The following is a 16,854-nucleotide window of genomic DNA, read 5'->3' on the forward strand; positions in this document are numbered from 1 at the left end:
GCAACGCTTTCAAATCATTTAACTTCACCAGACAGTTGCCTCTTCTCTTGAAGAAAACCTGGTAGTGACAAGACCCTGAGGTTTCTGAAGAGGAAAAACCAAACGTCTGACTCTTCTGTTTGTGGAAGCACCTCCTAATTTGGGCGAGGATACGCAGATGCTGTCGGATGACTACACATCAACCCCCACCTCTAATGGTTGTTCTAAAGTATCAATGAAATCATTACGAGACAAAAGGAAGTAAAGAAAAATAGGTCTTTAAGTTGTTGCCATCTTAGCAAGTTGATTTCCCAAACAGTCAAAGAACCAAACAAGCAAAAAACAAAAAAAACAAACAAACCTCGATTTAATTACTATTGTGATTTAGCATCATGGATTCTCCATGAGGCTTTGCCATCACCAATGTTTTTTTTTTTACCTGTCCCCAAATAGTTGACTAAAAGTTGGTCAGTGAGAGGCATCTTAGTCAAAGTTCACAGGATGTGGCAACATTTAGAATACTTTAATCATCCCTAAGGAAGGAAATTACAGTATGTTTTCAAATAACCATTTACTGCACTCCATTGATATTTAAGAGTAATTAAATATAACGGAGTATTTGAAAGTGTGGGATTGCTTTCTTTAAAGTGGGGAAACACATGAAGTCCCAATGAATTTTATTTAAAGCTTGTTAAGTCCTACCTACTGATGCTTGTACCTCCACAGTTCTCTTTTTATCCCTGTGGTAGGGTATTTTAGCAACACTTAAGGGAACTTCAGCTGTGACAACAGCTTATATCCAAGACGGTGACGGCCACGTGTAGCTGTCAGAAGTACAAATATCTGGCTTAATTATTGATGATTTCTGCCTTTTTTGTGTATAGGAAACATCATCCATGCAAAAATATATAAAAGACAACATCTCGACAATTGTCTGGTGAAGATTGCGGACTACAATTTATTACTCAGAGGTACTCTTTTAGGAAAACTGTTGGACATTGTTAAATGGGCATTCACGAGGGCACTCACCTTTTCCTGGTCACACACTATGTGGCATAGGGAGCAGGTATGGGGATACACCTTTGGAGACACAGCTGAGAAATCACTTATCATGGTGGGTGTAGGTAACTTCTTGCCGCTGCTGTGTGGTTTTGACCCACACGAAGAGGACAGGGACCTTTTCGAAGAAACGTCACTCCTCGTTTCGGATGGCAGTCTTTGTTTGGTTCCATCACGCCTGTAGTCTCTGTCTAGATCACGGGATCTAGGAGATAGAGAAAGTTCTTTCCCTGGTGAATGACTGCTCTCGCGCTGGAGGCTGCTCGTCCTGCGATAGTCACTGTCTCCATGCTTGCTTGGTTCAGTGTGTTCCAAATGAACCTGCCGTCTTTCACTTTTATCTACTTTTGTAGCTGATGAGGAGGACAAGGCTGGGAACATTTTAACTGTCCGTTCACTAGACAGTAGTTCTCTTTTGAAGTTCCCCATGTTAGTGCTTTCGTCCTTGGTGCGACTGGCATGCCCATAGTCAATGACTTTACCAGCTGTCTGTGTAACAGTAAGGAGGCTGGGCACTTCTGGAGAATGAGAACATGCCAATGCAGACGAGTGGGAAGGAGGCAATGGCATGTCATGGGCGCTGTGTGAAAATGAGGATGAGCTAGTGGAAGCCGAAGTCTTCTGTTTCCCTGACTTGTTGATTTGGATATCACGGAGTATGAACGGCAAGGTGTCTGGGGTTAACTGATCATCAGGGTAGTGACTCAGGACTTCCAAGTCCTCATTTGAAAGTCCAAAGCTAGCCAAGATACTTCCTGCGCTCTCTGGTGTGTATAAACTCGGACCCTCCCCACTGGCACCATGGACATGCCGAACTTGGTTCGAAAGAGATTCACATACAGATGGAGTCCAAATTGAGAGTCTTGGTCCTGCTTGGGTGTTCTGAGGCTGTTGGGCCCCTTGTTGTGACTGATGACTTGAAGAAGGTGGAGGAGCAGCAAACAGTTTAGCTGGAGGTTGGTAGCTTGACCAATCTACTCTCTGGTGGTGTTCAGACTGACTGTCAGTGGGGAGGGATACTGGGTTAGAGCCAAAGTTTCCATGCTGACTGGTCCCAGAACCTTGGTTCTGGTGTGGATCTGGTTGGGTCATGTGATCAATCTGGCGGTGGTCCATGTCCCTGGCACCCCGGATTGCCAGTGCAGACTCAAGCTCATCAGGTAGTTGGGTCGGACGAGGAAACTGGAAACCCATCACCTGCATATTAGAGCGAGTCTGATGTTGATTCGGAGGTGGCTGACGAGGTGGTGGTCTGCCCCCATTAGAAAATGGCTGTGAGCCCTGTGGGTGTTGGTGATACATGGCAGCAGACAGACAAGGCCGTGTGGTTCTGTAGGTTTTATAGCTTGTGTACCCCACAGCCTGAGGTCGATTGAAAAGAGTCAGGAGGGCCAGGTGAGGAGGTAGCGCTGCTGTAAACCAGTTGCTGTGACACTGGCTGCCGAAAGTGATGGTGGCTAAAGCAGCAAGCTGCCGAAGAGCAATCTGTGCCTCGGTCTCAACCTGCGCCAATCGGAGAGCTATCACTCCAGCAAGACCAGCCGTAGGCCCAAATATGAAATGGGTCCCTCTGGTAGTGTCGGCGATGGTGAATGTTGCACTGGGCTCCAAATTAAGGACAGGAGTAAGATGTGAATTACTGTCTGTACGGACAGCGAGGCTGAGGTGAAAAGCAGAAATATACTATTACAAATAAACGAGAGTTCATTTTTCATTTCAACAGCAGCTTTTAAATAAAGTCTCTGTTTTATCTTCCAGGCACTTGAAAAAGTTTACCAGTCCTCGCTGTGTTTGCGGTGCCTTCTTGAAAACTTTAAGAAATTTGGTCAGCTTTAAGTCTAGTAGTGGAGCATGTCGCCCATCCTGCTTTTCCTTTGTCATGGAAAAGCAAAGCAACATTATGCACAAACAACTAACAGTGAGAATGATGACCCCAAACAGCAAATACTAACGAAACAACCAAATTAAACACTACACATGTTAATCTAACCTGACAGGTAAAAACCTGAACATTTCATCCAAAGCACCAATCATTACCCTCCTATATATATATATATTAAACACAATGCAATGTGGCTATAATGACAGTCATCTCCTGGGTAAAATGTACAGAACAAAATCACCCTACAAGTGCATAATGCAGTTTTACCTCCCACCATTCTAATATTTAGAAATTAGGATTAACACTTACCATTTGCTGAAAGAGTCAACATGATCAAGCAGAAACAACAACGTACTTGTATAGCATTTTGATTAGTCTGTATGATTAGAAAAAGCACTATAGAAATCCAAACACGATATATTAAAGCTAATAAACTAAATATGCTTCCTTTAACAAGATGGACTAGTCGGGTTGAATGGATTTTTAAACAGCATGAGTAAGCATTGCGTTCTTTAATGATCCTTATAGTAAATAGCATGACCAAATTTTCTGCGTCTGAGGTCAATGTTTTTGAATGAATCTTAAGAACCTTTAACCAAATTGTGTGTGTGAGAGAGGGACAGAGAGAGCATTTGTTATTTAAAAGCAATGCAGTTTTTAAACTAAAAGGTAATCTAGGCTAGGGCTGTGCGATATGACCAAAATCTCTTATCCCGATATAAGACATCTATCGTCCCGATAACGATATAAATCACAAACATTTAACATTTTCCGTAAATCCTGTGAATCTTGGGTAGCTGAAGTGTTTCCAGCTGGGCGTCGTGTAGCTGGAGTCGAGTGTTTTAACCGATGCATGAAACGATACATTTTTAGACGTACAATGTAACGGCGCCGTTTTCTTTGTGAGTATTTATTACACGACGTGCTGCGGGGAAAAGCCTGATCTAACGTTTGAGTCTAAGGTTTATTTTTTAGCACCTGACGGCTCTTTTTTGCTTCTCATCCATAAACACTCTGCATACTTTTTCACTTGATTCAGTTTATTTTGAAAAGTCTCAACAGGATCTTGAGCTTTATTGTGAAAGGTTTATGTGGAACATAAACAAGCGGACACACGATGGTTTTACCATCGTTGTTGCTAACGACAACGCATAAAAACAGGTGCTTGTCCGTCTGTAGTGTGGTTATATTAAATATAAGAGAAAGAGAGAACTTGAAGAAATTAATATAGACAGTTTATTTTGCGACACCACGAAACAAACAACAGCGTAAAATGGAACGATAGACATTTTTATATCATCATCCGATATATATCGTTATATCGAACAGCCCTAATCTAGGCTCTTCAAACCCAACATTTTTCCATCTCTAACAGAGACTTGAGTTGTCAAAACAAACAAACAAAACAAAATGGATACACCGATATCAAGTGACAGTAAAGCTTACTGCTGGATTGGACACATTTGCAACATCACTGACACCCTGACACAAAACATGACACAGCATGGATGCAGACTTATTTTGAAAAGTCTCAACAGGATCTTGAGTTTTATTGTGAAAGTTTATGTGGAACATAAACAAGCGGACACGCGATGGTGTTACCGCCGTTGTTGCTAACTAGGGCTGCTCAATTAATCGAATTTTAATCACGATTACGATCTGGGCTTTCAACGATCATTAAAAATGACTGAGCCGATTATTAGCCCCTCCCTCATTTATCCGCGACACCTTAAAGGCCGGTCCGTGAAAATATTGTCGGGCATAAACCGGTCCGTGGCGCAAAAAAGGTTGGAGACCGCTGATTAAGAGGACCCGAGGGAAGCTCGGAAAGCTAAGCAGAAGTTATTTGGAGAGTGACTGCCGTTGGTTGAAAAGAGTTTAAAAAAATAAACTTCAGTGGTGTTGCACACTATTTTATATTATTTTTTTAAAGTCATTGTTAACCCTTTAAAGCCGGTCAGAGCAGCACGCTCCGTTTTGCGTAACTATTTTTAAATCCCTGTAGAACCTGAACTGTGTAAGCTAGCGCAATAATTTGTTTTGCATATGAAACCGGAGGAGTTGTACTTACATCTTATGCCATCAGCTTGTCCTCGGTCACGGTTTCGTTCCACATATAGCTTTGCAAAAACTGCATAAAAAGCGCTTGCAGGAACAAAAACATAATATTCCAGAAACACGCTTTGCCGTTCCTATCAGCTGGTCGTAACACTTCCCACAGTGAAATGATGCACATGCTGTTTTCTTTGCAAATTTGCATCATAGGATTGTTTTTTGTTTTTCCTGCAGTATATAAAAATTGCTGTATCTCCAAAATAAAACTATGAAGACACTCAAAATAAATTTCCTGTTGTTGTAAACTATTTTTTGCAACTTTATTGTATTTAAAGTTTTGAGGGATAAACCTCTTAAACTTCTCCAAGTAGAAATATATGTAAACAAAACAAACGCGATTTTCAATTTTTTTTGTAGTTTATTGCACTTTTTTGCAATTTATGTAATTACTATGCACTTAATGCATACATATTATTAAAATATGGGCTATAACAGTTGTATTGATGTATAGCAACTTGAAATGCTCCCACAAATGGCACTACAGCATGTAAAAAAAATAAAAAAAATAATATAAGCTCTGGTGGACTTGGTTCTATAGTAGGTCTTAAAGGGTTAAATAAATATCGTCAAATAATCGTGATCTCAATTTCAGTGAAAATAATCGTGATTATCATTTTTGCCATAATCGAGCAGCCCTATTGCTAACGACAACGCATAAAAACAGGCGCTTGTCCGTCCGTAGTGTGGTTATATTAAATATAAGAGAAAGAGAGAACTTTAAGAAATTAATGTAGCCACTGCAGTGACCATCAAAACCATGAAAAAATATTGCTGTAAACAGTTTATTTTACGACACCACGAAGCAAACGATAGCATAAAATGAAACGATAGATGTTTTTATATCGTCATCCGATATATATCGTTATATCGAACAGCCCTACTGACTACCTTGACGTCGGTCTTTCAAAGTCCTTCTTTGGACACTGGCTGCTTTTTCATTTATTTTCAGTCCAATTCTTGTACCTGACTATTTTCAGAGAAATGTTATCTTCTTTGTTAATCCACGTGATGCTGACATGAATCACACAAATATAAAAAAAGGCTCTTAACTAGTGGAACAAACCAGTGTTGTGCCTACATATAAACAACAAAGAACCTAATTTTAATTTACTGCACTTTTTTACTAGAACGCTGTCACAAAACCCATAACTTGGTTCCATTTTCTCAAATTGAATCTATAAAAATGCTAAATGTAACATAGTTTAATAGGCATAAAATAAGTTTTACACAACAAGGTGTATCTCGGCTGATGTGCAGCATATTTTGAAATAGTCAAAAAAAGTAAATAACAAAAGAAAAATTGGGAGCCTACAACCCTTTAGCCAGTGGTATTGGGGATCTCATCAAAACTGATGGAATTATGAAAGAAGAAAAGTGCCATTAGATCTATCTGGAACAAGACTCCATTTTTCAGTATGACATTAGACCAAATACAGACCCTTTCCAAAAAGATAGAGTATCATGGAAAAGTTGATTTATTTCTCTAATTCCATTCAATATGTTAAACTTTCATAGATTATAGATTCAGGGCCCACAACTTAAACAATTTCAAGTACTTGTTGTTTATTTGTACATGATTTGGGCTTCCAGCTTATAAAACCCACGAAAACAGGAATTCAAAAAATTAGAACACTGTGAAGACATCAACGCAAATTTTACAGGGCATGAATGTTTTAATTCAAACAGAGAAGATTCATGAATCTGGCAGAGATCCAGAGAGAGGGGAACGAGGCTGGAGTCACAGCTTCGAAAACCACCACATTCAGACGCATGCAGGAGATGGGCTACAACTGTTGGGTTCCTCGGGTAAAGTGTGCTTTTCATTCGGGAATCAAGGTCCAAGGGTTTGGAGGAAGACGGGTGAGGATTACAACCCAAGCTGCTTGAGGTCCAGTGTGAAATATCCACAGTCAGTCTTGATTTGGGGTGTAATGTCCGGTACAGGTGTTGGTAAAGTCTGCTTTCTTAAATCCAAGGTCACCACAACAGTCTACCAGAGTGTTTTAGATGACTTCATGATTCCGTCTGCTGAGGATCTGTATGGAGATGCAGATTTTATCTTCCAGCAGGACCCGGCCCTGCCCATAACACCAGAAGCACCAAAACCTGGTTTGATGGCCATGCCATCACAGTGCTTGACTGGCCAGCAAACTCAACGGAATTTTTTTTAAATTCTGTTTTCGTGGGTTTTATGACCTGGAAGCCCAAATTATGTACCAATAAACAACCAAGTACTTAAAATCATTTAAGTTGTGGGCCCTAAATCTATAATCTATGAAAGTTTAACATTTTGAATGGAATTACAGAAATAAATGAATGTTTCCATGATACTCTAATTTTTGTAACGGGTCTGTATTTTCTCATATTTGCATGGAAATATTCTTACCCTGCACAAAAAAATTAGTTTGCACACAAAGTTACCGTTAGATTTATGAAACATGCCCTAAAGCTAGAAGAGGTGCAGTAATCCAAGGCGTTTCCGTGGAATTGATGACTGCTTAAAATAAAATGTAAAAAGCATCAAACCGACCCTGAGATACTCAAGTTAAAAAATAAAATTATGGAATCAAAGTTGATATGTACCATATGTATCAAGCCTGCACCAGTGCAAGAGAAATCATGTGACCGATACAGCTGCTGTGTCATGTAGTCACTGTTAAGCAGCACACCAACACAGTGTCTGTCTAACAGTGCCGACACAATAAAGTGCTACACACTCCATGAAGCACACTATTAGCTGCTGTTATCCAGCATTAGTGGCATCATGGACTTGGGCACTTAGGAAATAAACTCAACGTGAGAATGTAATCAAACTGTTTATCAGAGCAAAATGTGGGTTTTAGGACCCTCAAGCCTAACATTAGCTGACATAATATCGGCTGTTGTTGTTTAGCCAGCTTGTTGTCCACTGTCTGGAGACGGGAGGGTCTGTATTATCTGCTGACAGTAACTACAACAATACTGTAAATAAATCAGCCTTTTAAGCCCATTTTGTGTGTTAGAGCCCTGACTTAAGGAGGAAAAGGATGACATCCAGATACAGGTAGCACTGTCTCTTTCCTTTGTGTTTTCACGCCTTTGGTGAAGGGGACCCCTTCTCACATGAAAAACACAGATATGATGTGTTGTACCTTACTGAAGCCAATGAGTGAAACACAAACTGTGTATCACATTCTCCAGGAAATATCTGTGCATTAACTTGTGTAGCAATTGATAAAGTATTGTTCTACTTGACTCCAGTCTGCCGATGAGTGTTTTTCACACAGGATGAAATACACCTGTTCAATCCATCAAATAGGGCTGGGCCATATTATACCGTTCACGGTAATACCGGTATAATGTTAGGCAACGATAGTAAAATGAAATATCGCGATAGAATGGGAGTAAAACGCGCATGCGCAGTGCCTTTGTTTTCATACGCACATGGCCGATTGTTGAGTGAAACAGATGAACCAGAATTGGTTTGTAAAAATGGTGCAACTTCAGTGATGTGGAACTGGTTTGGTGTTTGTCCGTCAGATACACAACAAAGCACATTTTTTTGCAGAACATGCAAGCGGCCGTCGTTATTGTCGTATTTGTCGGACTAAGATGCTCTTAAATCTGGGAGTAATCTGGGTCCTAAACTCCGTATTCTTCAGTTCAAACGAACACTGCAGCATCACTGAGCGTTAAAAACTGTCTAAATTCTTTCATCTTTAATAAAACGATCAGCATTGCTGCTTTACCAGGTGTAACTATAAAGTTTAACTTCCAGGCATCCATGAAAACAAAAGTTATTACATTTAACGGAGTTAGAAGTTAGCAGGAAGCTAGCGGAAGTTAGCTCGCTAGTTTCGCTAGTTACCTAAGCATGATATGATGATACGTTCTGACGGAGAGATTTCTGAAAAAATCAAACGTACAGCTCTGCTATCACTTCCAACATAAATGAAGACAGGAAACTAAACAGCAGTGAGGTTTGTAGGGTTACTGAAGTTGGGCTAGCTGGTATATAATGATGTGCTACGTGATCGCTAGCGACACAGCTATGTTAGCATAACATAAACAGTGAAGCTGGAGGACGAACGCTAACACTTTTCCACTTATAAAAGTTAACGTGAAGGTTCTTCATGGTTAGAGACAAATGCAATCGCATGGCAGGATGCTGTAAACGGACCAAACGTCAGTCAGGAGAACAACTGAGATAATCCATCCACAATACGAGGTTAGTCATTGATATACTGCAACAACATGGGAATAGAGCAGCTGCCAGAGAATTCAACATTAATGAATCAATGGTACAGAAGTGGAGGAAGCAAGAAGAATGAGTTTAATAAAGTTTGATTTATCTGACTGCTTTGTTTCGCTTAATGTGCCTTATAATCCCGTGCACCTTATGGTCCGAAAAATGCGTACTGCACACTGCAGTTTAATGTTGCAAAGCACCTATTTTTAACTTCAGTGGATATTATACATGGTTATGCTCAGGATATGTCAGCCCATTTCTACTGGAAATGCCTTTTGGTTAAACTTTCAGCAAGGAATTTGCATTTGCACTGTTACATTTTTATGAAGCTTTAATGTACATAAAAACCAGCTTCTTGTTTAAGTGAAAATAAATGGAAGGTTGTCTTTTTGCGCTAGTAATGTTGTGGAGTTGTATTTTGTCTCGCATCAATTATATCGTCGGTTATATCGTTATCACAAATTTTCAAATATATATCGTGATAAATATTTTTGGCCATATCGCCCTGCTCTACCATCAAATCTTTTCACTTTGCTGGGAGCCAACCGGCTGCAGCAGAGTCTGCCTGAGCCTGGTTCTGCCAGAGGCTTGTTCCTGTATAAAGAGTTTTTCCTTCCCACTATTGCCAACGCACTTGCTCATAGGGGGATATCTGACTGTTGGGGTTGTCTCTGTTTTCTCTCAGTTACTGTATGGTCTTACTTTACACATATAACTACAAGTTGTGATTCGGCACAATATGAATAAAACTCAATTGAAGTCTTTACAGACTTCTCATCAACCTTTGATATTGTCTCTGAAGTAGATATGACCAATCTTCTGTGGAAGAAGAGTCATGTGATCTATGAAACACCCAGATTGGTTAGATGTGCCTGGAGCACTTCATTCATGTGATCAACATTGTCAGTGTAAATGAATCCAGATAATGAAAAGGTACCCTCTGTGCTACAGGGTGCTGTCCGTGGAGAGAACGAGCCACACATTTCATCCTGAGCCTGGTTCTGCTGGAGGCTTCTTCCTGTTAAAATCATTTTTTCCTTCCCACTATTGCTAAAGCGCTTGCTCACAGGGGGTCATATGATTATTATATTCTACTGTTTTTACATCCATCCATCCATTTGCTTCCGCTTATCCTTTTCAGGGTCGCGGGGGGCGCTGGAGCCTATCCCAGCTGTCATAGGGCGAGAGGCAGGGTACTGCTTTTACATATTTTAGTGTTTTTACTGTGTTTATTATTTTATCGTATTTATTATTCTTATTGCATCTCTGATACTTCTATTGTTCAGCACTTTGGTCTTGTGTGTTTTTAAAGTGCTATATAAATAAACTATGATGATTGTTGGGATTTCTATACTTTCTTTGCATTATTGTAGGGTGTTCATCCTTTATAACAGCAGGGTGCAAGATGCTAGCATGCAGGACATACATGGAAAGCCATAACCAAGTGGTTGTCATAGTATACAGAAACACCTGTGCCGAGTACGGAGACACCACCACCGAGCTAAGATCCTGTGGGACCCACAGCAGATATGTTATAAGGATTTTTACAGCTGCTGCTGATTCCACAAATGTAGATTTTGGGAGAAATCGACATCTCAGCTTGATATTTCGGACAGGAGCCACGCCTCGTCATTTCACGCAGCACTCTTTTCTGACCATCTAAAAGTGAAACTATCCGCAATTTCAGGTGCAGATGGACTGAAAGCGCACAATCCTCCGGACACGTCCAGTCAGAGCTTCAAGTGCGACAATGTGGCCTTTGCACTGCGCACATGCAGAATGCACAGGGCGAGCATGTTTTCTTATGTCTGTCTTGTAGTCTAATGTTTCTGGTTTTCACAACCCCACAGAGACTTCGTGAATTTTCTGCACGGTGCGCAGAAATCCGCTCGCGCTGCAGGGCCTACACAGGGAGGTGCTGGTGTTCTGAACCGGGAACAGCTACCTTATTTACCCTTAGCGTTACCGCTTACGCACCGGTGCAGACGTACAATCAATCGAGTCCCTAAATGGAATACAACAGGCTGCGCTGGAGTAAACGGAATACTATATTTGTGCTAACGAAAATCGGGAAAACACTGAGTCTCGCTACATACCAGCCATTTTGGCTTTAACTGGTTTTTAGCTAGCAGACCTGCTAACGTCTGCTACTGGAAAGCATGCTAGCAGTTCCGTCACACGAACAACCACCGATACAATTTCCAGAACACGCCCCTGCATCTGAATAAATACCTTTCACTGTGAGTTGACGTTAGTCTTTGTTTTTGTCGAAAACCGTGAATCCTCTTTAGCCAGTTGGTGTTTGCCCGTGTTCCGCCATCGGCTGCAACGGGAAACGCTTCCGCCGTAGTTTTTCAAAATAAAAGCAACCTGACCCTTACCTCTAACCATATTTCAAAAAATATTCATAATAGTAATTTGGGTGCATTGTGTTAAATCTGTATCTCACCAAAAGCAACAAAACCGAGTGTGTTTCTCAAAAATATTGTTGCTGATAAACTGCAATGCCGCATTCAGACCAGTAGGGACAGTAAAGTCCCCCCACACACACATCTGTTAAAGCACTCTTTGCTTTCAGCTGGTGTGATGAAAGAGGTGTGAGAAACATTTGTCAGTCATAAACTGGACTCCATTTACTTTTCTTCTTCATAAACACAAACCGGACAGCCTCTTTCATACTACAGTTTGAATTACGTGTTTTTTAATTAATTGAGGCAAAGACGGAGCACCTGTCACAGGTACTTGCCTGTTGGCCTTACACAAGAAAACAGAAACCTACAGAATGGCTGGATGGAAATAACAACTAGCACAGTCTAGGTATGTGAAAAGTGTGAGACGACAGTTCCTGGGTTGTTGCCACTGGAGAACGTGAATCTAAATACGTTATCATGCAAAATGCACGAGGCTGTGGAAATGCACTAAGCTCAGATAGGACATACATTCTGTTATCATTTTCTTCTACGTGCCCTGAACAAGCAGCTATATTTTCATCATTTATAGAGGAAAACAATCCCAGGTTACTTTTCAGTCCTGTAAACACTGTACAGCGTAGTGTCGAGCCTCGTATTCATTTAATTCTCAGCACTAATGACTTCATGAACCTCTGTACAAATCAGCTTTGCAATTTATGTTTGGACTGTTGTAAACCCAATGATCTCTTTCGTGTGGGACAGTTAAGTAACTGCAGAAGATAACCTGCTCAGCAGTGTCTTCATTTACACTTCTTTTTAAAGTCTGATTAGTTTGCCTTAACTCATGACAGAAAGGGTTACTGTGAGGAATATGGCCGTACACTTTCTACGTAGTATGTCTATTAACTTTAAATGTTCTTGTCACATGATGCTCGTGAAATATGAAAGTCCTCATAGTATAATATCCCAGTGAAGCACTTCACTCTCACAGTGCACATTTGGTTCCTATAGTTTCTAAGAGTAGGGCGGCAGACCCTCCGTGTTTGGGTTCAGACTCCTTGTCTGGTTTCGAGATGACCTTTCTGTAGCTACACCCTTCTTATTATTTGTTGTTGTTCCTCAGGACTCACTAATGTGTGTTTTTACTGTTGTAACTATAATCATTAGTATTATATTGTCAAACTGATATTAGTATGTGCACTTAGTACCATCCTTTATTTAACTTAAGCACAACAGTCAAAAACAGTAAATGAAAGAACCAGTCCTGGTAACTGTTGGAGCGAGATGGTCAGCACAGTTTTAAATGTCTGAATCATAGATGTTGACAGCAACACAAGTCATGCTCGTCCCGTAATGTGACAGATGCAGTGATATAGCTCGGGATTTCTTACTTTACACAGCGGAGTTTATGTTGAAAAGATTTTTTTTTAACTTTCTAATGTAGTAAATGTATGCTTCTCATGATCAGGGAAACACAGTTAATGTACAATAATTTACTGTGTTTGAATTTACACTGTTACCACTGTTTGAGCATTGAAGGAAAAAGGCTTTCAGTCGTCACATCAAAGTTCAGCATCAGTTTGATGAATGCAGCAACTGCATCTACGTTTTCCTTCTTAAAAACGACCGACAGAGTGGGCCTGTCCCCCTGGATACTCTGTGACATTTCAATTTAGCACGAATAGAAAATAATAATTGAAGTTTCATTTACATAGGCTGCTCCTTGGGACTCCAGAACAGTTGTATTTTTTAAAAATTACTAGAAAATGTTCAGACATCATTAAACACACTGAAAGACGCCGATCCAATTTACTAAGTTAACCTTAATTTAGTAAATCTGCTTCACCAAGTTAATCCTTATAGATAATAATCTCTACCTCACAACTGATCCTAATACATTTATACTGCTGCCACAATTTTGTGGGAGGATTTCAACTTGACATGGTAGAAAAATATTAAACTACATCTATTTACATTGTTATCTGGCTACTCATTACAATATGTTGGTAGCTACACTGTTCCAAAAAATAGTAATGTCACAGCATCTTACTGTATATTTTGCAGTTTGTCTTTCTAGAATATCATTACATTTACATAAGTAGACTGTGACTTTACATGTCAAAGGTAAAATAGCATCACTGTAAATATAGTAAAACACAATTTACTTGTTTTTTAAATATATTTTTTGTACATGTGCATATTTAGATTGTAAAGATACATTCAGAAATGTATCATAATCTCACAAATATTTGTCTGTTATGTGAGAGAATGATCTGTTAAATTCAAATGTAATACTATGGAAAAATATATAAAATGATCGAAAATTAATGAGAATAATCAATAATTAAAGGAGCATTTGAATTGTAAGTTTGCTGAAAAGTTCATGTCATCCAGGTCTGATTCAATAATTCAGAGGTAACAAGTGAAAATATAATTAATAGGAATAAAAACATAAAACATTGCACGGCCACGCTGTGCTAATTATATATTTTAAAAAATAAATGTAGAGGTAGGAATTGCAATTAATATAAATCTCAAAGTATTCCCAACATTCCTGAACAGAAAGAGGCCTCTGCACCTGGGGTGAGGGTGTGGCCATGAAAACAATGTGACATGCCATTGGATGCTGGGACACATAATAACATGACGCTAAGCATCGGCCAATGAATGTGAACTAACAACCACAAGGTTGCGGGTATGGCTGCGCTGTAGGAAAATCCTAATGTGAAAGTATTTTACTGCATTTTACAGTTTTGTAAATAAATAAACCACAATAAAGAGGCCTCGCCTCTGTCGGTCTGTCCCAGGGCATGCAATCCATTATTATTTACGTTAACTGTATATTTCTGTACATTTACGTATTATGGTTCATATTGCCACATTCAGTGACCTTGTTTACAGGTAATTTCATTGTTTGATCACGTTAAAATGTTCCTAATTTAATGTCTAAAAGCACTTGGAAAAGGCAGAATCCCATGTCAAATTAGCACAACAAACCCTATTTACATTACTGAAAATAACCGCATTTTCATGAGGAAGTTATTTTCTGTTAGTTTACGGTAGTATTTTGGCGCCCTGCTGGAATATGACCGTTTTTCAAAGATTTTTTTTAACAGCACGCCGGTGCAGCCCCCTCTAGCCTCTGCTCGGTGGCTACTGGGTGATCCCTCGTCTGAGGATCCTCAGCCCTTCCCATGAGGGTGGCACGGATGCCCCTCCGGTGGTCCTCCTTGAGCTCTCGCACTCTGGGGCCTCTGGATGTCTGGGTCCTGGATCTCCTCCATGCCTGCTTCGTGCCCTGGGGGATGGGGCTATGGCTCTCTAGACCCTCTAGCAGACCATTACACGGGGAAACCTTTTGAATACAAACGCGCTGACCCACACAGGTGTGCACACGCGTGTTCACTGTTCATAGACTTAAATTACACCTTTCTTGGCTGCTACTTCAAAGCACATTGTGCGCTGTCTGTCCTGCGTGCTGCACAACAACATTCAATATTTAGTATTTACTGCTCTTTACACTTAGCTAGATTAATGCGATGGTGTTGTGTTTAGTATGTTGCTCTGTTTTTTTTTGCTTGTTTTCTATTCTTTTTCTCTCAACAGGTGATCCAGGAGATTTTTTTCCCCTTTCTCACTGTCCCTCTCCCCTTCTGTTTTTCTTTTCCTTCCTCTTTCTCTCTCCCTTTCCTATCCCTCACTCATATCTGTCCCGTCTGTAACAACTGAAAATAAAATAAAATAAATAATAAAAACAAAGGTTGATCAAATGGACCAATACGGCAATGCCACGATGATCCATTTGGCAAAATATCAAGTAAATCCATTGGGTATCCTTGTTGGTCTTCAGACAACAATTCTGATGGCTAAAGAACCAAATGGGACAGGCAGAAAAAAAAACAGTGTACTTTAATGACTAGATGCAATTTGCAGCTACTGAGAGGCAAAGTGTGCACTTTAATAATAATAATGGATTGGATTTATATAGCGCTTTTCAAGGCACCCAAAGTGCTTTACAATTTATTCATTCACTCTCACATTCATACACTGGTGGAGGCAAGATACGGTTGTAGCCACAGCTGCCCTGGGGCAGACTGACAGAGGCGAGGCTGCCATATCGCGCCATCAGCCCCTCTGGCCAACACCAGTAGGCGGTAGGGTAAAGTGTCTTGCCCAAGGACACAACGAGCCCGGGATCGAACCGGCCACCTTCTGGTTACAGATGTGCTTCCCAACCCCCTGAGCCACGGTCGCCCCCAAGCTTTAGTGGAACTTTAATGAACAAAGCTTCATCAAAAAAAGTCTAAGGAGCTTGGAAATAAAGCGATTTAAATTCTTTAAGTTTCTTAAAGACGTTTCAGCTCTAATCCGAGAGGTTTCCTTAGTTTTAAAACCAAGTGGTAGAGATTTCCAGGTATTTAAACCCTAGTGGGAGTTGTCCCAGTCTCAGTCATCTCCCTCGTGCACGAGATCACACGAAGAGCTCTGGTGACTTGTGTCTTGCTTTTGCCATTGTAGTAGAATTGTCTCGGCTGTTCCAGCAATAGGTTTGTGCCAACATAAACCTAACACCATAGTTCACATTTTGGACAGACATGACGGTTTGAGAGAGGTCCTTTATGTACGCCGTAAACGACCATCTTTGAATATAGGGTGTGGCTTGTGACAACTGTCTGCAACTTATGATGCAGTTTTGAGATGACTTCCCAGGTGCCACAGCCTCCCACGCACATCTTGGGTCAGGTGACCTCACTAGGTCACATGACTGGGTTAGGCAAGCTCTCACAGGAGGTGTCACACGAAACCTCTGCTGATTTTCACACCTTGGCTCATGTGGTGCGGTTGATGATCAATAGCGGGTCAATGAACCTAGTCGATCCGAGTAGATACTAATGGAACTCCCACTAGGGTTTAAATACCTGGGAATCTCCAGCATTCGGTTTTAGACCTGAAGAAGCCTCTCGGATTAGAGGTGAAACGTCTTCAAGCAACTTAAAAAAGTCCAGTCGCTTTCTTTCCAAGCTCCTTAGACTACCATGGCCTGGATGACTGCGGACCGACACACACACTTCTTCAGAAAAGAAAACACTATCCCATTTACTGTGGTGGAACTCGTTACTCAGTTGAGGAGGGCCACCGTGTAGATAATGGTTAATTGAGCTTTTGAGAGGGATCGAACA

General features: G+C 40.5%; 1 protein-coding gene across 2 annotated transcripts in view; it reads right to left on the bottom strand.

Annotated features, from left to right (window-relative positions):
• The window catches only part of LOC101487872 (uncharacterized), a 30,891-nt gene extending 19,242 nt beyond the window's left edge, over positions 1-11,649 (bottom strand). The window contains exons 1-2 of one of the 2 annotated variants that reach the window (XM_014407277.4): positions 11,496-11,649; positions 1,009-2,698 (exon numbers count right to left, since the gene is read on the bottom strand). In XM_014407277.4, the coding sequence (XP_014262763.1) occupies positions 1,009-2,340 (1,332 nt within the window). In that variant the 5' untranslated portion in view covers positions 2,341-2,698; positions 11,496-11,649. The remainder of the gene's footprint in view (positions 1-1,008; positions 2,699-11,495) is intronic. The other variant, XM_023152192.3, reaches the window with a different exon arrangement.
• Positions 11,650-16,854: the final 5,205 nt, after the last annotated feature.

The sequence above is a fragment of the Maylandia zebra genome, linkage group LG6, assembly GCF_041146795.1.
Source record: "Maylandia zebra isolate NMK-2024a linkage group LG6, Mzebra_GT3a, whole genome shotgun sequence".
Classification (NCBI taxonomy): domain Eukaryota; kingdom Metazoa; phylum Chordata; class Actinopteri; order Cichliformes; family Cichlidae; genus Maylandia; species Maylandia zebra.